We start from the raw sequence: 21,607 nt of genomic DNA, 5'->3' as shown, positions 1-21,607 counted from the left end.
CTTTTGTGAAGATGCTCTTTGCTGCAGTTCTTACCAACTTTACTCATTTAGGTTTTCGAGTGCATTTCAAGTGCATTTAATTTTTGAAAACGTTCGGGTGCAGACTGCTCGTTCACACCAGGAGTGTTTCCAAGTTAATTCAGCTCACTCTTCCTTGAAAGCGTCATCAGTATAGAAAATGATTAAGTTCAGGAAAGGATACTTTGATAGTAAAGTAAATGCCTAGAAATAGGATGGAACAGATTTTTTAAAGGCATAGGAAGACAGCTTTTCTTCTTCGCTGCTGTTTCTCCAAGAGCGAGAAAGGACAGCCACACATGGATATGACAGTGAGGAGGCCTTTTCAAGGACTGTTACCATTATTATTATGCTTTCCCAAGCAAAGGCAGTGGGAGGTGTGAGCCTGACTTACAATGAGATGGTTCAAAGCTGAAGGAAGTGAGCAGTCAGCTTGTGAAGAGACAGAAGATACGTGAGAAGAGGGACAAAGCTGCCACCTTCTTACACAGAGCAGTGGTATCAGGAGCTGGGAAGAAGGGGGGCGGCGCTCACGGAGGTTAAAGTCTTCAGCCTTATGCTTGCCTCAGCTTGTGCAAATGTCCTGTCCCTCCTCAGAAGGCACTAGGCACTGGCTTCCAACGCTCAAGAGAAAAAGAGAGAAAAGCACATGGATTAGGAGAGATAATGCCTAGTTAGTTACCTCGGGCAACAACTAAGTAACGCAGAAGCTTCTGCAAATATTAAAATATTTTAAAAGTGTGCATGCTAAGGCTAGAAAGGCGAGGTTTTCAATGAGGCAATGACAAGCTAGATCCTCAAAAAGGAGAAATTGTGGAGTAAAAGAAAGAAACATCCCATAATACATTTAATATTTTATATACAAGATAATTATAGCACAGCCACCTTAACTGGGTGGCTCAGTCAGTTAAGCATCTGCCTTTGGCTCAGGTCATGAACCCAAGATTCTGGGATCGAGCACCGCGTCGGGGTCCCTGCTCAGCAAGGAGTCTGCTTCTCCCTCTTCCTTTCCCTCTCTCCCCACAATTGCTCTCTCTCTCATACACACTCACTCTCTCTCCCAAAAAATAAATGAAAAGTCTTTAAAAAAACCTTTTTTTAATTTAAAAAATAAACTAGTTTTGAGAGATGTTTTACCCACGCCACCAGCTCCAGTGTTTAGCTATTTTTTCCCCCCCAAGGATAGTAGAAGAGTGGCTTTAATTATTACACTGAAGTATAAATATTTATATATTTAGTAGCTCAGCTTTGAGACGTTCAACCTAATGACATATTATTTTGAATACACACTATTCGTCTGAGAGAAGAGTGTCCCTGAGGAATTTCCTTATGTGTCAATCTAGAATTGATGTGAAAGAACATATTATGACTTAATCAAAACACGTTAGAGTCCGTCCGAAAGCTATCCATCAGTACTCTTCTCTCATATCTAAGGGAGAGTCTAATTCTCAGCTTAATGCTGAGAAAGAGAAGGCTTTCTTGGCAGCTGGCTGAAAGGTGCCCCTGGATCCCCCAGTCCTGGTTACTAGACTTTTTGTTGATTCCAAACATGTTCCCTTCTTCTTTGTCTGAGCATGTCACCCGTTTAAATAAGCTGTCTGCTTTGAGGAGTCCAGACCAGGAGTACACCCACTCAGATGCTTCGCAGGCAGGTCAGCCCCTCGCTTTGGTGGGGACCCAGCCTGTGGGCTGCCCCCTGCTCCGTCAGGCCCCATGGGGTTGTACAATGCGTGTGGACACTCCAGCCTGGGCTGGCAAGACCCACTGCCTTATTAGGAGAAGGAAAGGAAAAGTGAATTGGGGGACATCGAGGCGGGAGACGAACCATGAGAGACTGTTTGCTCTGAGAAACAAACTGAGGGTTTTGGAAGGGAGAGGATGGGGGTGTTGGGTGAGCCTGGTGATGAGGACTAAGGTGGGCACCGATTGCATGGAGCACTGGGTGTGGTGCATAAACAATGAATCTTGGAACACTGAAAAACTTAAATGAAATTTTAAAAATTTAAAAAGATGAAGAACGTTGTTCTAGAGGTGGAAAGCAAAGTCCAAAAGCAAGAGAACCATATTCTTTTTACTGTTTTGCACTCTTCGCCTTCCCCAGCCACCATTCACGTTGAATAGTCAGTGACGTTCTTTCGGGGAAGCCTCTAGAACATGAGCGAGAGCTGCTCCCAGACACTTACTGCAAAGACAGATCAGTTTCCTTTGTTGCCACTTTATTGACAGGCCCAGCCCTCAACCCCCTAAAATACGACAGCCAGAAAATGAGATCTCTCTTGTCACTGCCTATGACATTTAAGTTACTGATTTGGTCCAATAACTCAGGAAGATTTTCAATTTAAGGTTGCAGCCTAATAATTGTTTGTTTTTCTTCCTCCCAACTATCTCTAATCACTTTATTTCCAACTCGCACAAGGACTGATAAAGGACATGTCCTTCACCAAGACCGTAACAGCTTGTCTTTGAATATTTTCTAGTGGGGAGGGGACATTTTACAAGTAGTTTTAAATTCTGGTAGAAAAGAGGGAAAGGTTTTGACATTGGCATTTTGTACTTTTCTCACCTCGATACATTTCTTACAGATGAAAAGCATCCATTTGTCTTCTTTAATTAAAATCTGATTAATTAAATCTTACCGAAAAATTCAAATTTATCAAATGATAATAAGCAGCAGCCTGGATCTTATTCTGCTATTACAAACAAGAAATGAATACATTTTTATAAGACTATTTTTTAATCTGAGTGTATGTATAAATGCTCTTCCTTTTTCTCTACATATCAGTGGAACAAAAATTCTCTTGTAGTCTGTGTTCTTTCTCCCTGATTTTTGAAATGATTTTTGATTTTTGAAATGAAATGATTTTTCGTTTCAGAATGGAATTGCAGTTTATCAAGTTAAGAGCCTTCACTGGGACTTTTGCTACTTATTTTTAACTTGCTTTATGAGATACCTACCAGAGCTCTAAATGGGAGGCCATATCTAGAGACCCAAAAAAGAGTCATTATTTGTGGTTACTTTCCTTCTCACTATTTCTCTGTTCCAGAAACATCTTTTGAGCAAACTAATCAACCTGTAAGATGAGATGAAACAGTCCTATTTCTAGTTACAGTATTTTAGGTGCCCACTTCAGTTCTTTTAATCAGAATACCAAAACCTAAGTATTAAGTTAAAATGACAAAATTCTTTATCAATAACAGGTGAACTTTTATTTTTAAAAAGCAGCTTCTCTTGGCTGCCAACTTTTTATCATTTCTTCCTGTAAATAAGTTTGTTTTCTCATGGAAGTATTGGTTTGGTTTATCTGGCTAATAATAGAGAATATTTTGAAATAATACAGCATAAAAATGAGCAATGCCACCCACACCTCATTCAGAAATTCAAAACCCATCGTCTCCTTGGCCTGACATCATTGTTAGATTTAATCCTAGAATAAGTGAATAAAAGAAGGATCCTTTAAGAAAGATGTTTTCCACCTACATGGAGTGAATTAATGCCTCTAGACTAACAGAGTATCACAAAATTAAATAAAACTGTGATTATGATGGGTCCCTTTACATGGATATCCTGGGCTATTAGCCCCACTAACCATACCCCTCCAGCAGCATTGCTCAGTGGTGGCCTAGAACTCTTACTGGGTTTCTCTCTCCTGTGCCCAGTCTTCCTAAATCTACTAAAAACACTTTCCAGGGGCACCTGGGTGGCTCAGTGGGTTAAAGCTTCTGCTCAAGTCATGATCCCAGTGTCCTGAGATCAAGCCCCACATGGGGTTCTCTGCTCAACAGGGAGCCTGCTTCCCCCTCTCTCTCTCTGCCTGCCTCTCTGCCTACTTGTGATCTGTCAAATAAATAAAATCTTAAAAAAAAAAAAAAACTTTCCATGCATGAACCCTGAAGATACAGTCTTCACAAGTTCTTTAAGTAATCCTGTGCACAATGCAGTTTAAGATACTGCCCTCCTGTTTTGTAATCTTTAATCAGTTATTATTATGAAACTAAGAAGCTCAGTATCTAGGGGTTCCTGTGTGTCTCACTCAGGTCAGCATCTGACTCTTGGTTTTGGTTCAGGCCATGATCTCGGGGTCAGATGGTGAGATGGGGGCTTGTTGGGGCTCCACGCTCAGTGGGGAGTCTGCTTCCCCTCTCCCTCTCCTTCTCCCTCTTTCTCTGCCCCTTTCCCACCTCTCTCTCACGCTCTCTCTCTCTCTCTCAAATGAATAAATACATCTTTAAAAAAAAAAAAGCTCAATATCTAAAACCAGGTGTTGTCCTGAGCAGAGGTGGTAGAGGGTGGAGTGTTGCAGATTTAACAAGAGGAAAATATAAACTAGTAGCAGCACAGAGAAAGCCGATGAGGGTTTAGCTATGTTTGCCGTGAAGAATGGAATGGGGCTTAGACCTGGGGGCTCTGTAGCTAGGTTTGTAGCCCTTCAAAAACTCTGCACTCGTGGGGACTAGAAGCCAGTCAGCCAGTCTTGTCATGGTGCTAATGTCTAGAACCGCACCTAATAAACAGAGGCACTCATCAAGACCCTTGTTACATAACCAAGCACCTGGGCACGCTGTGTTTTGCAGGGGAGCCCTGCCCAGAGAACGGGAGGAGTCCAGGCTCTGTATCAACGCACCATAGCTCTCCACGCAGTGACTACGCCACCTACACCAACAGCAACCATGCTGCCCCCAGTAGCAATGCCTCTCCACCTGAAGGCTTTGCTTCCCACAGTCTGCAGACCAGCGATGTGGTCATTCACCGCAAGGAGAACGAAGGCTTCGGCTTTGTCATCATCAGCTCCCTGAATAGACCTGAGTCCGGATCCACTATCAGTAAGTGATAGCTTCGCTTGCCTTTGAATAAGGGGTCTTGGGCTTATCTGTTCTTGGTAGGAATACTGGACGTGCAGATCAGAAGACGATTGTAGGCACCTTGGGGAGCCAGGAGCTTACAGGCTATGGGCAAAAATAAGATAATTTAATTTAGGATTAGCAAACATTGCTGAACCTTCAGTTCAGAAAGAATGCAAGTTCACATCTAATGTCCCCCTGACCCCACAACCCCCATAAAAGCTCTTTGTTCCTATTATAGTGGGAAGAAAATAAAACTGAGTAGTGTGAGAGTATTGGTGCAAGAGAAGCTCCTTCCCACTTGATAGGACGAAACCAGATATGCAAAGGATCTGGGGGGAGAGCAGTCGAGGAAGGAGCTCAGTGTTCAAGAGCTCTACAGAAGCCCAGTGTGGCGATGACAGAACGGACGTGAGAGCGACATGAGACTAAGAGGACTAGGCAGGAGCCAGGCTGCATGGGGCTTCACGTGCCCACGGGAAGAAATCTGGACTGTAGTCTAAGTCCACGGGAACCATGGAAGGAACTTATATTATAAGTACATATATTTTTAAGTATTTATACTATTTATATTGTTTATATTTTTAAGTATTATATATACCTATGCTTTTTAAGTCCGTTATTGTACAAAATGAAATCGGGGGAAGAGAGCAAGAGTGGAAGCCTGAGACAGCATCAGGAGGTCATGAAAACTGTCCTCAGGGTGCCAACATCCTGGAACCTTGTCCTAGGCTGGTAGTAGTGGATGGGGGGTTGTACGTGACTTCACCAAGGGCTCCTCCAAATCTGTGAGCCTGTACAACAGGTATCATCAGAAGTTGTGTTTCTCTTGCAATTGGTCATCTTGTAGACCCTCAGTCTTCCTTGGCGGTTTTCCTTTCAGGAACAATATTCCAGAAGTTACTTGGCTGCCAGCAGGTGGTAGGACAGTAAAGGCAATAGGCAAACTTGCTCGTTTGCCATGTTGAAGTGATTTAGCCCATAATAATATGGATAGAAATACCAAGATTGAGAGCATTGAGACAAAAAATAATTAGGTCATGTGGTAGTCCTAAAATTCTTATAACTGTGATTATTTCTAGCATGTGGGGTAAGGGAGGGGTGTCAAACAATACTCAAGGAGCCAAATCATTGAGAATGAATAAGAACTTTTTATGATACAGTTAATGTTCCCAAAACACCCACCAGGACTGAATGGAAAGAATGACCCCGTTTCACGTTACCTTTGACCAACTCAAGAATGAAAACAGTGGAAGTGTTGAACCTCAATGAGTATGTGCAGAAATGCAAGTACATGCATCTGAAAGTACAATTTCATTTCTCTTTCCCTGCATGATAAGATGAAGGAATAAATCCCATCTTAAAGCGTAGGGTAAAAGCAGGATTCTGTCAGTGTGACAGATTCACCAAGATTGAAAGGACATAAGACTAAAGATTTTCATGAATTATATAAACAGCGTTCCAATCATTTATACTTGGGGGAAATGTTCAGAGAGCTCTTGCACCTGTTCCAAGTAGACCAACACAAGGAGACCATTCAACATGTATTTAAGATCTCGGGTTTCTTTGAAGTGTGATGGTGTTGTTACTAAATGCATAGAGAATTGTGTGTGTGTGCATGCATGTGTGTGTGTGTGCGTGTGTGTGCACACATGTACTTATCACATAGAGAAGCCACAGATGCTTTTTTCGATTGCAAATCAAATCCATGCATAAGTAGATCTGGAAAACAACAGGTGCAGCTACTTACAATTAATGTGAATTTTTCTTCCAACCAAGTGACATTAGAGTGACCTCAAAAGAATAATTCTAGTCATTTTCAAAATGGTATTATTTTACATCACCCTGGAGAGTGGAAATGTATTCATGATGCTTCCTGCCTTCTTTTTTCACATGTTTATTTCTTTTCAATTTAAGGCGTTCGAAATGCAGGTTGCCCCCATGCTCTGTGGGAAGAGCAGTTATTATACTGATGGCCTGTAGCGTTTACAATATATAATTTGCAGCAGGCACCTAAAAGCTTTCTGGGCCTGACGCTGTTTCATACTTAACTTCTGTTATAATTTTGAGCTCTAATTTTGAAGAGAAAGGCTAAGTACCTCATGAATGGGAAAGAGCCCTCCTCGTGTCACATATCCATCGTCAGAATAGCAAAAGTCCTTTATTCTGTGAGACTAGAGAGCATGATACCATCAGGGACTCAGGAGTCACAATCATTCCTGGGGCTTGGGTCATTTTTCTCTTCATGTCTTACCTGAGCCCAAAGACCACGAACGTGATCATGGTTCTTCTCATCGCTACTGAGCCTCTTTGTTGGCGGACAGAGCACTTTACACCTTTGAAAGGTGAACCAGCTAAAATCGTACTGCTAGGCTTCATCGTCTCCTACCTGTGTGACCTTAAGGAAGTCACATGACTTCTTTGGGCCTCAGTTTCCTTGGCTGTAAAGACAAGATAAGGTTAGGATCTATGTTGAGAGGCTGCTCTGAAGGTTAAATGAATGAGTACAGAGAAGTGCTCAGAAGAGCTCTGGTTCAGAGTAAGCACTAAGTCACCATTGCTGTCCAGACCAGCATTACCTTTCTCTTCCATCAGCTGCTGCTTCTCAGATAGTCTTTTCCATCAGGCATGAGTCAGAGCTCCCACTCTCCCAGAGCAGCCGATGAGGGGCCAGCTCCCCATCCACGTGCTGACCTTCTGGGAGCACAATCTGCCCCACCGGCTGCCCCGCTCCCCGCAGCCTGGGTCAGTGGGGAGGGACAAGAGCAGTGGCAGACACACCAATGCAACTAAGTGTGCCTTTCTTTGCTGAGGCTTCAGGCTGGAAGTCTCCCCAGAATTCACTAGCCAATAAACGAGAAAAGTCACTGGAAACATCAAAATTCAGACCTGAAACTGTGCCTTTTAGAATCTTCTACAAATAATATGTCTCTATGGACTATATCAGAGAAGACAGGAGAGGTGGAGAACCCACGTGTAAATTTCACCACTCCAAAGGTGACACAAGAAGTTACTTCCCATAGCTTCCTCGGTCCAGGAGAAAACTCTGCCAGGGATGCCAGGCGGTCGATCACTTGAGAACTTGGGGCGTTAAGTTCCTGGCTTATTTACTACCTGGCATTTAGTCCGGCTCATTACCACGCCTCACGTCTTTTTTTCAAAGTATTATTTCCCAAAAATTTAAGAAGAAATTCCCTTTATATTCATTAATGTAATTAAGGAACACACTGCTTCCTTCCAAACCAGTAACCCAGGAGGCCGAATACTGCTTGGTAGCAGACGGAACTTCGAAGCCCCTGTCTGAGGTACAAGAATATTCTTCCTCATTTCAAGTGGGAATAAGCAAGTTTCCTGAGCGTTTTTATCCCATTGTCCAAAATATTAAGTATTTTTTTTCCCAGACCTTAAAATTGGAGCCAAGGTGGGGCGCCTGGGTGGCTCAGTCGGTTGAGCATCGGACTCTTGATTTCAGCTCACATCATGATCTCAGGGTCCTGGGATCGAGCCCCATGTCGGGCTCTGTGCTCAGCAGGGAGCCTGCTTCCTCCTTTCCCTGCTCCTCCCTCACTCTGTCTCTGTCTCTGTCTCTGTCTCTCTCAAGTAAATAAATAATATCTTTAAAAATATTAGATCCAAGGAATAACGAAATGGCCTATAGACCAGAGCTTAGGCTAAGAGTAATCGGTAATAGGCAATTGAATTTTAAATTCTTAAGAAGATACTAGCAAAGGTTTGTATGCACACAGGTCCATTGCCATATTATTGATAAACACAGAATATTGGAAACAACCTTACACGCTTCTCAAAACTGGAAATTTGGTATATTCAAGGCATTTCCTGCCTTTGACGAACTCTCTTGTCATGGAGGTCTGTGTACACAGGGGAGAGAAAACTCGGGAACGTTCTGACTCCGAGTGGAGCACAAGCTTGCTCTATAATGATGTCCCGGTGGCCACACACAGTGGGGTTGATAGGTTGGCCCTGACATCCGGGTTTTATCACAGAACTATAACCTGACCTCGTAGGTGCTTGCTTTGGCCCCCACCTGCCTCAAACCCACTCTCCCACCACCGGTTCCCAGGAACGGCTTTGGCACAAATGATGAAATAAAAGTGCCCCTCAGTCTCCTGGTTTTCTGTAATTTGTCAGGAAGCTTATGTTGGCATTTATGGGGTAGACACACATGGGCACTGAGACCGCAGTGGTAGAGGGCGGGCAGCTTGTGCAAGGGAGTCTGTAAACCGAAACGCAGGCCCATAACAAGCTGCGAGGGAAGGCATGTTAGGGACAGCAGGGACACCATCTTTCCCACCCTTCCTTCCTTCGTTCCTGTGGTCTTAACAGCCTGGACTCTGTTTTCTGTGGGGGTGGGGCCTCTGGAGCTGCAGAATCAGGGGCTGAGCCTTTCTGGAGGAGCGTGAGTGTGAGGCAGGTACCAGATATTGGGGTGCATGAGAAAGGAGGTGAGAGGAGCAGCTGGAGACTGGTGATGGGGGAGGATTTGGTGATCATTCTGGAGGTGTGGGGTGCTCTTACCTGCCCCAAACTGCCAAGTCATAGGCAGGCACTGTTGCAGCCTAAGTGGCTGGTGAGGGCTGGGGCCCTCAGGGAACCCCCCTCAGCAGGCCAGAGTCCCCATCCTAGGAAGGAGCCCCTTTCCCACACAGGTCCCTGGCCATTGGCCTTCCTTTGTACATCAGAAGGCTCTGCACACCCTTCAAGCTGCTCTTGGCTTACAGAGGCATCAAAATTAAAAAAAATAAAAAAGATCTGAGTATCACTTGTGAGCACACTGCTGGTGCTGGTGCTACAACTCTCTGTTTCCACATGTGTGCTTCCTCGGACACGGCTTGGAGTAGACTTGGTCATTGTTAACTTTCCCTCAGACCCACCACAATCCAATGTTCAAGAACAAGTTAGTTACCTTCAGTAAAATGCCCTGATGACTTTCCTCAAAGTCTTTGAGGCTCTGGACGTCCATGAGCTCTGGAGTTTAGAGGTTATTCTAGAAATCCGAAAGCTTTGCTAGCAGGTCTTCTTATGACATTTTAAAGCATAGTTTCCTAAAAAGAGTAAAATAAAAGTGGGCAAGCCGTGAGGCAGTTTAGGACTTTTCCCCAAAATACCCACCCCCTAGGCCACACAGCCACTGAATAGCCACCTGGTTTTAGGGAAGATACGAATTAAAACAGAAAGCCAAGGTTTCTTTAGTGTTGCCCTGACACAAGACGATTTAGTTCCATGCAAAGTGCATTGGACGAGAGGCAGGGGCTTCTCTCCAGTTTATCCATCCACCACCAGCTGTGTCCCTCGAACACATCAGGGGTCGTCCCATGTGCTCCTTCATCTAAAGAATAAAGAAAGGTGGTCTTCGCAGCCACTTCCAGCCCTAAATTATATGATGCCATGAATCAGCATGGAAATGAGTATTAGGTTCATTTTGTCTGTGTGTGCAAATCCTGGGGTACCTCTGAGGCCTGGATCATATTTTTCATTGGCTCAAGCCATCATTTTAAGCCTGTGTAGCATTCATTTCTGATCATGTTTTGAAGGCGGCCCGGCTGTTAAGAAGTGATCTGAAGCAAGCACTTTAAAGACACAAAACTAGCTCCCCTTTAAGGCGATTTACTCAGGACACTTGTGAACTGATAACCTTGGTGTAACACACTAAGATAGAAGGAATGAGACTGCTGGAGACAAAAGGAAAGTCCTCCCAGGGGTCCTCCCCCACACCCCAGCAGCGTTGGCTGTCTTGGTACACCTGCGTCCTGGTGCACTCCTTTTATTGCTGTAGGGTTACAAAGTCCTTCCCTAAATGAAGTCTCTAAGTTATCAGTAAGTGCCTCATCTTACATTTTATTGGTTTAGGTTGTAACAAGGGATTTTCTTCAGACCTCCATGCTGAGGCTTGTTCATTGATCGCCTGAAAAGCACAGATACTCAGTACCCCTGGTGCCAATGGTGGGACCTTGATCTTCTCTAAATCATTGTAAACTTTGACCAGTCAATATTCCCAGCCCCAAAAGTCACTGCTGGAAAGGTCCTTAAGTCATACCCATGCCACCGGACATGGGAATTAGAAAATGAGTCTCTTTCCTTCATCTCTTGTTGGTTTGCAAAACCAAGTTTCCTTTCAGAGTTCTTAACCAGTTTTGAAACATGTAACACTGTATTCCCTTAATCCTTAAATGAACCTCTGCTTTGGAGTCCTTCGATGACACAGTGCTTTCACTCGGAGCTTTCTGCTGAGAGTAGCTCACTCAGGAGCATAATGGTATATCCATCACCCACACCGTTACTGTGAGTGCACTTGTAACAGAAGAAGTACAGGGCAGGTGCAGGACACCATATTGGCATAAAATGCCAATTTTCCTTCAAGTATCTGCCTTCTAATTACAACTCATGGGCCATCAGATAAGCAAATGTCTTCGTAATCTTGCAAAAAATCCACATAAACAAAAAAGTTAGGATTGTGTTCATAGTCTGTACCGATATACATATGTTTTAAATCAACTCAGTCTCATCACACTTACTAGTGAGATTTACTTCCTGCTGCAGGAGGTAGCGGGGAGCTAGGGTAGGAGTGGGGTACACTTGCTAATGACGCGAAGGCTATCAACAAATACGCCACTTGTTATGGGCGGTCCAGTCTTCCTATAACGAGTCCTTGGTCATCACACTCATGATAGGAATACCTACAGAGGAGGGGCGCCTGGGCATTCAGTCCATTAAGCATCTGACTTCAGCTCAGGTTATGATTGCAGGCTCCCTACCCAGTGGGTAGTCTGTTTCCCCCTCCTTCTGCCCCTCCCCCCACATGTGCACATGCTCTTGCACACACACTCTCCCTCTTCCTCTCTCTCTTTCTCCCCCGCGCTCTCAAATCAATAAATAAATAAAATCTTTTTAAAAAGAAATACCTACAGGGTGCCTGGGTGGCTCAGTGGGTTAAGCCTCTGCTTTCGGGTCAGGTCATGATCCCAGGGTCCTGGGATTGAACCCCGCATTGGGCTTTCTTCTCATCAGGAAACCTGCTTCCCTTCCTCTCTTTCCACCTGCCTCTCTGCCTACTTGTGATCTCTGTCTGTCAAATGAATAAAATAAAATAAAAAAAGAAATACCTACAGGGTAAAGTGTAAACACACTGCTCTTATATCCAAGACCCTAGATAACGTGGAACAGCCACTTTTTACCAAAGGCTTCTCGCAATTCCAGTCCATTAATGCTGGGTTGGTTACTTCACCCCTAAAAGACAACTTTTGCTTTGTCCCAGTGCCCGTGTTTTGCCGGCTACCACTTGGAATGGCTCCTCCTCTCCAATAATAGGTTTTACCAAGCTCTCTCCCAGGCACCACGCTAAGACTCTTACATTGTGTTTAATTTTCACCATAACCATATGAGGCAGTCTACTGCCCAGAAAGTAAGCATCTCTCACAAGCAGCTCGAAAAACTCTGAATCTCTTACTAAGACTCTGCCTGACCTCTTCCCCTTCTCCCTGAAATGTTTTCTCTAATTCTTACATGGAATTCTTGTCTGTAAACTCTTAAATTGTTGACTGCTTCTTGACTTCCCTTCTGTTATTATGCTGTGGTTACTGTCTATTATTGTCATTTTTACTTTGCATGTGTTCGTGGTTTGCTTCCCCTAAACAGATTATAAGCTCCTTAAGGGCAGGAAATGGTGACATTTCTTTGATTCTCTTACAGTTCCTGGTAGCATGAGGTTCACGGATTTGTCCCATAATTTATGTTGGAGGGGTTGGATTGGATCCTCCTGTAACGGTCCAGCGCTGTCCTCATGAAAGTAAAAGGGAGAATGTACTCTTCTCTCACTTTCCCTGTGCCTAACTATAGCTGTCCTGTCCCTCCAAGGTAGTAAGAAGTATTTCTGAGAATGGGCAGAGCAGCAAAAGAACCCTTAGCAGAGGAATTGTGTGTAAGCTGGTCCTTGCCCAGCACGAGAAATTGCACTCTAAGAAAGCAGAACTGAAACAATGTCCCAGAGTACATATTTCTCCTCAATTGTTCTCAGCCTGAGTGAATGATGGAACAGCCAGCTCAGAGCCTGGTGAAGTCTTAGATGCAAGAGCCCTCTAAGAAATCAGGCTCACGGGACCCATCTCTGTGTCTCTGGGCAGCCCCTCTAGTCTCAAGCCTCTGGTTTGCAAAGCCTTTGTCCTCTGAAGGGCCAGGCTGTGGCCTCAGCATGCTCTCTGATTTACCTCATCCTGGCCCTGGCTGTTCCTGGAATCGCCATCCATCTGTGTGAACACCACCTCGGCGATAATTATATTGTCCTTAAGCAGGAGGGTTTGGATGGCATCCCAAGCTCCTTGGAAAAAAGCATTCCTTCAAATTAGTTACTCGTTTCACAATGGTCATTAACAAAGCAACCCATTCCAGTTCCAACTGAACAACTTCTCAATCACGTTGCTTCTTGAGAGGATCAGACCCAGCTCAAACCAGATCATTTAATTGTAAGAGTAAGTCCACAGAGAAACACCATCATTCTTTTCTGTTTTCAAAAAGAAGAGCAGTGTAACCTATCAAAAAATCTGAGTGCTCACAGAGCATTTCTTTTTAAATTCTAGACTGATTTTTCTTATTATTTGACTAGAGCTTATAAATCGTAAGTTTTCCCCACCGGGAATAACTTTTCAGGAGAGATTTTGTTATTGTGTTCAGAGACTCTCTAGGCAGCAGCAGAAGGTGCATGGGGTGAATGTCTTCTTACCTTCAGCTCCTTGGTTGTCTTAAAAGTGGGGCAAATGGGTGATCAGGAGCTGTTTCTTCAGGGCTTACATCCTGCACCTCCTTATTATTCACTAACTAGTACAGGGAGATGGTAACGACAAAGAGAGCCCAGACTTAAGGAACCAGATTACCCTTCACCGGTGCAAAATGTCCATCACTCCCCACGGGGTTCAAATGAATTCTAAGCCCACAGGTCACTTCTGTAGAAGCATACTCTCTTAATAACATATTCAAGTCCCCCTTAAATTAAATTCTCTGTAATCTTATTTTTCTTCTTTTTTTCCCAACAGTCAACCCATTAAGAAAAGCTATTTCCACATATGCAATCAATTTAAAAGCATGTTGTTAAGTGAACACAGGATTGTTACTTATCACCATTTTTCAGCTATATGGAAAGAGTGTTATAAATGGATATTTTTCCCACTCAGAATGGGATGAATAGTATTTCTTTTTTGAGCCCCAGCTTTGACCAAGGACTTAGGGGGTACCTGTCCCCAAACTATTTTGAGTCACACCAAATCCTGGTGGAAGCTTTTTATTTATTCATTTTGACCACCCATGATTTTGCTCTGTAAGCTGAGTTTCTTCCCAAATGTTTTCTTGGAAACACTTCTAGAGCTTAGTCAGTCTCTTCTGGGTAATGATCACTAGGCATTCCTAAGGTGTATAGTGTTAAAAAGAAAATTAACTAAACAGTGGGGCCTGCTACTGGCATTTTCATTTGCCAGGGTGACCTCTCCCAGATCCTATTTCTATAGGGTTTGCTCCACAAATCTGCCCAGATGTTGAGCAACCAAAGAAACCCATCTGCTTTTGAGGGTAGAACCAAAACCTTATGTTCAGAGACTGTTCATCATAAAGTGTATATGTATGGATTTGTCATGAGGTCTTTTAGGAAACAAGGAAGAGCACATCATTTAAAAGATGGTCCCTTTTGGTTCTCTGACACAGAGCAATTGAGATAACATGAGGTAGAAGAATAGTCCAACTTAGCAATCTTCATTCGAATATGTTATAGAATTGCTAGATGAACAGCAAGATGAAAAACAGCTCATATTCTTGTAGGTACTTGATGAAATTAAAATACAATAAAACCTGGTTGCCGAGTGTTTTATAACAGAATACCACAGTCGGGTGGCCTAGACAACAGAACAATAGAAATTTATTTCTCATATTCTGGAGACTAGAAGTTCAATATCAAGGTCCCGCAGATCTGCTATCTGGTGAAGACCAGCTTCCTGGTTCATAAGCATCTTCTCGTGGTGATCTCACATGGCAGAAGGGGGGCCAGGGAACTCTCTGGGATCCCTTTCATAAGGGAGGACTCTGCTTCTACCTGATCACCTCCCAAGGTCCCACCTCCAAAGAGCATCTCTTTGGGGATTAAGTTTCAACCGATAAATATGGGGAGAACACAAATATCTAGTCTATAGCATCTCATTAGCCACTGATACTGACCTTCCCTGGCGCTAAGGGGCCAACAGAAGACTGACAGGTGGAGCTCACAATTCCAATCAGAGTATCAGATCACAAGATTTAAAGCAGGCCTCCAGGTACCTGAGCTGATCTTAGCCAGATTTATACACGACTGCATATCTACTGTTGCAAGACTAAGGCAAGCTCTTACCCAAAAATTCTTTCCAGATATAAAACTTAGATCCATCAGGCCATCTTGGCTGCCATTACATTAGCCTTAGTAGAGGTTCTAGATCAGCACAGTGCAGTAGAACTTCTGTTGATGATGGCGGTGTTCTGTGCTGCCCTACCCAGTACTGCAGCCACTAGTCACATGTGGCTCCGGGGCACTTGAAATAAGGTTACCTTGACTGAGGAATAAAAAAAGTTTTTTTAAGATTTTTTATTTATTTATTTGACTGAGATCACAAGTAGAGAGGCAGACAGAGAGAGAGGAGGAAGCAGGCTCCCTGCTGAGCAGAGAACCCGATGTGGGGCTCGATCCTAGGACCCTGGGATCATGACCCGAGCTGAAGGCAGAGGCTGAGCCACCCAGATGCCCCAAGGAATAAAATTTTTAATTGCCTTTCATTTCCATTAATTTAAATAGTGGCCACACGTCGGACAGCAAATCAAACATTGCAGCCCTGCGCTGGAGCACAGTAGGAGCCTCTAGGTGCCCTCCCTGCCTCCAGCCTTCTCACCACCATCCTCGCCACCCCTCACATGTTACCATGGCGCTCTGTCTACAACAACTAGTCTGATAATATCACTTATCTTTCCTGATCCATTAGTGGCTTCTCATGTGGCTGTGAAAATCAATTCCCAGCCCCTGGCACAACCAATAAGCCTTCCACTGTTTGTCTCCTCCTACCTTGATCCCGTCTCCCCGTGTGTGCTTGTTGCACTCTCACACCCACAGTACAGACTCTGCTAATGAACACATTAGTGCCTTTGCCAAGTCACGTGGCCTGTGACTTCGATGCCCTCTCCATCCTCACCCCCCTGGAGAAGTCCAATTCATCATTAAAACAAAGACGAGGCAGGGTTTCCCCTCTGAAGGCTTCCTAGACACCCCACTCTCCCCTCCCTACCTCCTGCCTCCTACTTACTTGACACACTCCTTTTTTACTTCCTTCTGTTCATTTCCATCCCAAATCTTCTCTTGATCTCTCCCTGCTTTTCACTCTTTCTCCCACTTTGAAGGTTTAATCATATATCATAAGTGACATCCCTTTTAGGCTATCAGCTGTAAGTCTTGACAAATGCATTTAGTTCTATAACTACTGCCACAGTGAAGTCAGTCCCTCCATCCACTCCTGACCCCCAACCACCACAGATTTGTTTTCCGTTCTAGTTTTGCCTATTCCCATAAAAATGGAATCACGCAGTGCCTGGCCTTTGCAGTCTGGCTTCTTCCGCTTTATATTCATCCATTTTGCTTCACAGGTCCGCCATGGTGAGAGTCCTCCGCTTTGCGGATGCACCGTGGTCTCGTCATCCATTCCCTCGTTGAAGCCATTCACACTCTTTACTGTTTGGGTGATTGTGAATAAAACAGCTATGAAACTTTTCATTTAAGTTTTAGCTGGGAAAGAATTTTCACTTGAGTAAGTATGTCAGAACAGGGTTGCTGGTTCAGTTGGTTTCCAAACTGGGGTACCATTTTGTATTCCCCGCTTATAAGGGTTCCAGATGGTCTACATCCCATGTGAGGATTTCTTTCCAGGCTTTCTCGTCATCGTTGTGGTTTGAATTTTAGCCATTCCAGTAGGTGTGTAGCGATGTCTCATTTTGGTTTGCATTTGCATTTCTTCCCTAAGGACTAAGGATGTCGCGGGGCTTTCCACATGTATTTTGGGGCCTTCCTTCCATCTTCCGTGATGCGCTTTGTCACTCCCAGTCACTTCCCTCTAGCGTGTAATTGGTATTTCGCTGTGGGCAACAAAATACATTTTCAGGCTCTTTTGCCTTCCGTTTTTCATTTCTCACTCATTTCTCATGTTAGGGTAATAAAAATCATTTTATGATGATGATCTCAGGTGAAATTAATTATGGAGACATATGTCTACTTAGTAAAACTGAAAACACATAGAGTCACTAAGCTTTAAATGCAAGGGGTGAGAGAAAGGCACATAAGCAGAAATCTAAATGAAGTTAAAATGTGCAGTGTTGGGAGAAGAAAGAGAAGGCTACGAAAGAAAAATTGTGAGAGATAGCCTCCTTTTCAAATAAGGGAAGTCTGACGTGATTTACTTGGCCACTCACAGGTCACACAGTTGTTTTCGAAATTTATATGTGATCAAAATCTCCTCATTCCTGACCACAAGACTTAAGGGTCGTTTCATATTTAGTTTTATCCAGTCCTGCAAAATTGCATTATTTCCAGTTAAAACACGAAATACCCCATTCATGGAACTTTGGCTTCTGTGGGAAACTGAAGACCCCATAAATATTCATGTAATCTTCTGGATAACATATTGAAAAGGACAGCTGGCTCAGGAGGGATCATTTGCCTGGGTTAGTATCTGTTTCCGTTTACATTAAGAAAATATTGCGAGAAGTTATTATCTACCAGAGGGCTTAGGGGAATACAATGAAAAGCTGATACTGTACCTGATTGCTTTTGACATTTACCTATTGTAACAGGGAAACTGTGTGAAGATAGCCAAGTGACTTTTTACAAAACACAATTTCAGAAGCTATAAAAGGAAAAAAGAGATGGCAGAGATAGAATACACTGCATCTGTAAAAATGAGAAACATGACTTGTCAGCAACACCTGCTTGTAACTATCAACCATTTCTACTGGGCCTGCTGAGAAATCACTGAAAGCCAAGTACATTGATGGGTGTGAAGTCTCAAAAGGCAGTCAAAAGATACAGAAGGGGAAAAAAGTGTGGTTTTATTGAACATTTTTAACCCAATACCTGGGATTGATGAAATTCAATTTTATGACATTTTCTCAACTCTTAAAAAGAAACAGTTGGGGTTTTTTAAATATTTTTACCTGTCAGGACTACTGAAGACAATAGCACTTTTAAAGTTTGAGTACATAAATTATTGATATTTTTTATTTTCCAAATAGATTCCAAATCTCTAACTGGTATACTAAAATTCTGATTGCAACCACTGATTTAAATTTATGAAAGATATTTCCAGTTTCTAATTAGTGGTGGTAAAATGAGAACATGCTTATCCCCTCCTGTTGCTCAGACACCAAACAAATGGAAGTAAATGAAGAAGAAAGCAATGAGCATGAGTGAGGAAGATATTTTAAAGACAAAAATGTGGGGGCGCTTGGGTGGCTCAGTGGGTTAAGCCCCTGCCTTTGGCTCAGGTCATGGTCCCAAGGTCCTGGGATGGAGCCCCACATCAGGCTCTCTGCTTAGCAGGGAGCCTGCTTCCCCCTCTCTCTCTGCCTGCCTCTCTGCCTACTTGTGATCTCTCTCTGTCAAATAAATAAATAAAATCTTAAAAAAAAATAAAGACAAAAATGTGGCAACTCATTTTGCAGGACAGAGGAAACCAAAAAGAGAAATGGATCACACAGATCTTCTCATTTCTTTAGAAGTTCAGCAACTCAGAACTTAAAAAGCTCAGGATAGAATGGAACACAACTACCATGACCACCAAATGTGAAATGCTCATTTTTAAAGTAGAAAACAACCAAGCAAAGAAACAATGATGAAAGAATACTAGAAGAAATGGAGATAATCAAGGGCACAAAAGAAAGCTTCAAAACCATCTCGCTTATATACATAGATATGAGAAGATATTACTACCTTATGATTTTTTATTTTGTAATAAAATTGAATACTATAAAAAAGAATACTATGATTCAAGAAAGAATTCTTAGAAATTGAAAATATCGTAGCTGAAATGAAAAATTCAGTAGAAGGATTGATAGAAGAGTAAAGGAAGTCACACAGGAGTAGGACAAAGAGAAAGATAAAGTATGAGAGAAGTGATAAATGACAGATCAACCCAGGAAACTAATATCTAGCCAATAAGAGTTTCAGAAAGAGAGAGCAGAGAAACATAATGAAAGTTATCAAAGAAACACATAATGAGGGCTGCCTGGGTGGCTCACTGGTTAAGTATCTGCCTTCAGCTCAGGTCATGATCCCAGGGTCCTGGGATTGAGCCCCACGTCAGGCTCCTTTGCTTAGCCAGGAGACTGATTCTCCCTCTGCCTGCCACTCTCATTGCTTGTACGTGCTCTCTCATTCTCTGATAGATAGACAAATAAAATCTTTAAAAAATAATAATAATAAGTACTATAATGAAAGTTCCCAAAATCAAAACTGAAAGGAACAATCCTCCGGACTGGAGTGAACTACAGCACGATGCATCGTTGTGAAACTTTAGAACCCCCCAAAATACAGAGACAACCTTTAACATTTCCAAAAGGAAAAGGGGAAATAAAAAGATCACATACAGGAAACAAAAATCCTAATGGATTCAGACTTCTTAGTAGCAATGCTGGATACTAGAGAACAGAGGAATAATACCTGTAATTCTGAGGAAAATTGATTTTTTCAAATCTGTAATTTCATATAATCTAGAATTTAGTTAGAATTCAGTCAAAAGAGAAGGTAAAAGTGAAGACATTTTCAAACATTAAATACTGACAAATTATTTTCTCCCCTGCATGTTTTCTCATTTTCTTAGGAAGATACTGTAGGATGTACTCAAGCAAATTGAGAGAGTGAATCCAAAAAGTGTTCCCAGGGGTTACAGAAGCGTACATCCCACATTGGAGGGCTACAGGAATACCTTGAATATCACTGAGCAGCAGAACTTGAGAGAAACCGACCTACCCAAGGGAGGGAGGTCGCTCCCCCACCCCGTCCTCAACTCACCATGGCTTGAGCAGCTTTGGGGGAAACAGGAAACAGTCAGCATATTGTAGACATGGGGGGAGCAAGGACACAATCAGAAATGTGATTCAGGGTGGGAGGGAGGAAAATTGTGTAGGAAAAGAAATGGAACCACAAAACACTACAGTGAGCAATAGTTACATAGTAAGACTACAAAACAGTGAGAACTGGTTTAACTACACTAGTGATAAAACTATATTGGGGGGGGGCGCCTGGATGGTTCAGCGGGATAAGCCACTGCCTTCGCCTCAGGTCATGGTCTCAGGGTCCTGGGATCGAGCCCCACATGGGGCTCTCTGCTCAGCAGGGAGCCTGCTTCCCCCTCTATCTCTTCCTGCCTCTCTGCCTACTTGTGATCTCTCTGTCTCTGTCAAATAACTAAAAAAATAATAATAATAATAAAATCTTTAAAAAAAGAAAAAACTATATTGGGATGAGGAGAGGAGGTGGGTTGCAGAGTAAGAGTGCCAAAGCCTCTATCACAATAGGAAGTCAATAGATTTGGCTCTAGTTGACAAATTAAGAAGTAGCCTATAGTATGAGACTATAATTTAGAAATATGAAGAAGAAAGAGCTAACAGACTTTAAATGTTTGCCTTTGGGTCATTAGAAGTGACGTTAGAGGATTGGGGCAGGAGACTAAGGTTTTTTGCTTACAAACATTTTATTTTTGGTTGTCTTTTAATTTGTGCATGAATTACTTGAATTAAATTGTTGTCATTAGAAGAGGTTTCCAACTACTAGGAAACAGTTATTTACTGTTTACTTTGTCCCTTTTACATCATGATGTAAGTTTTGAAATTTTTATATGATTTTCTCATTTTATAGACTAATCCAGTATTGTCTAGTAATGATTGGATAAGGCTCCTGCAATTAAATTGTAAATAAAAAGGAACCTCCTTATCCCGGAACTCAGTTTGTCATAAAGCTAGCACCTAACCCTTTTAAAGGTAGATTTGCTTGTTTGGGATGGGGGGTGTATTACCACCATGTGGTAGTTCTGAGAAAACAGCCAACATTGTGACTGTTTTCATAAAGGAGTAAAACAACTTGTTTTTTCCTGCTTGGCAGGGAAGAGACCTTTTATCATATTTTAATATTAGTAACTCTCTCAACTTTTTTCTATTATTACTGAATCAGGTTGCCGTTTGGTTATTTGTAAGCAAAACTTGCTAAAAGCTATACAATTTTACTCTTGAAAATCACTCAAGGTGAACAATATAGAACTTTTTCCATCTACTCCTTGACTAGAGAATCCTGGGTTCCTGATGTTTACTAAGTAACGGAAATGTATTTCTTTATCAGGTTTTTTTTTGGGGGGGGGTTGCGAAAAAGTGCTGATAGGGTTGATATTTGACTTAGGAGATCAAATTTTTGACAGTAACTTTCAGACCAAAATAGGCCAAAAAGAATGTCCCAGCTACCTATTAGCAAGGTAAAAATTGAGTCTGTAGGATATACCATGAAATGAGAAGACCTCCACAGAAGATAAAGTCTTAAGTATCTAGAAGTAGAACTGTTTTTCCATTCTGTCTGTTCAGCCCCTCATTCTCTCACACACTTACCCTCCTGGCCAGTGACAGACTTGAGAATCACAACTATTCTGAAGTTTCTTTGGTTCCTGCCATTCTAATGTCTAGACACTGTCAGGTTATGAAG

At 42.6% G+C, this 21,607-nt stretch overlaps 1 protein-coding gene across 5 annotated transcripts in view; it reads left to right on the top strand.

The window, feature by feature from the left end:
• The window catches only part of MAGI2 (membrane associated guanylate kinase, WW and PDZ domain containing 2), a 1,343,119-nt gene that overhangs the window by 1,189,772 nt on the left and 131,740 nt on the right, over positions 1-21,607 (top strand). For all 5 annotated transcript variants that reach the window (XM_045089715.1, XM_045089714.1, XM_045089718.1 and 2 more), the window contains one exon: positions 4,591-4,839. In XM_045089715.1, the coding sequence (XP_044945650.1) occupies positions 4,591-4,839 (249 nt within the window). The remainder of the gene's footprint in view (positions 1-4,590; positions 4,840-21,607) is intronic.

Source organism: Mustela putorius, unplaced genomic scaffold (genome assembly GCF_011764305.1).
Source record: "Mustela putorius furo isolate JIRA1106 unplaced genomic scaffold, ASM1176430v1.1 tig00003845_pilon_pilon_pilon, whole genome shotgun sequence".
In the NCBI taxonomy this organism is placed as follows: Eukaryota; Metazoa; Chordata; class Mammalia; order Carnivora; family Mustelidae; genus Mustela; species Mustela putorius.
The sequence above is the reverse complement of the archived record's forward strand: the minus strand, read 5'-3'. Positions and strand labels throughout refer to the sequence as shown.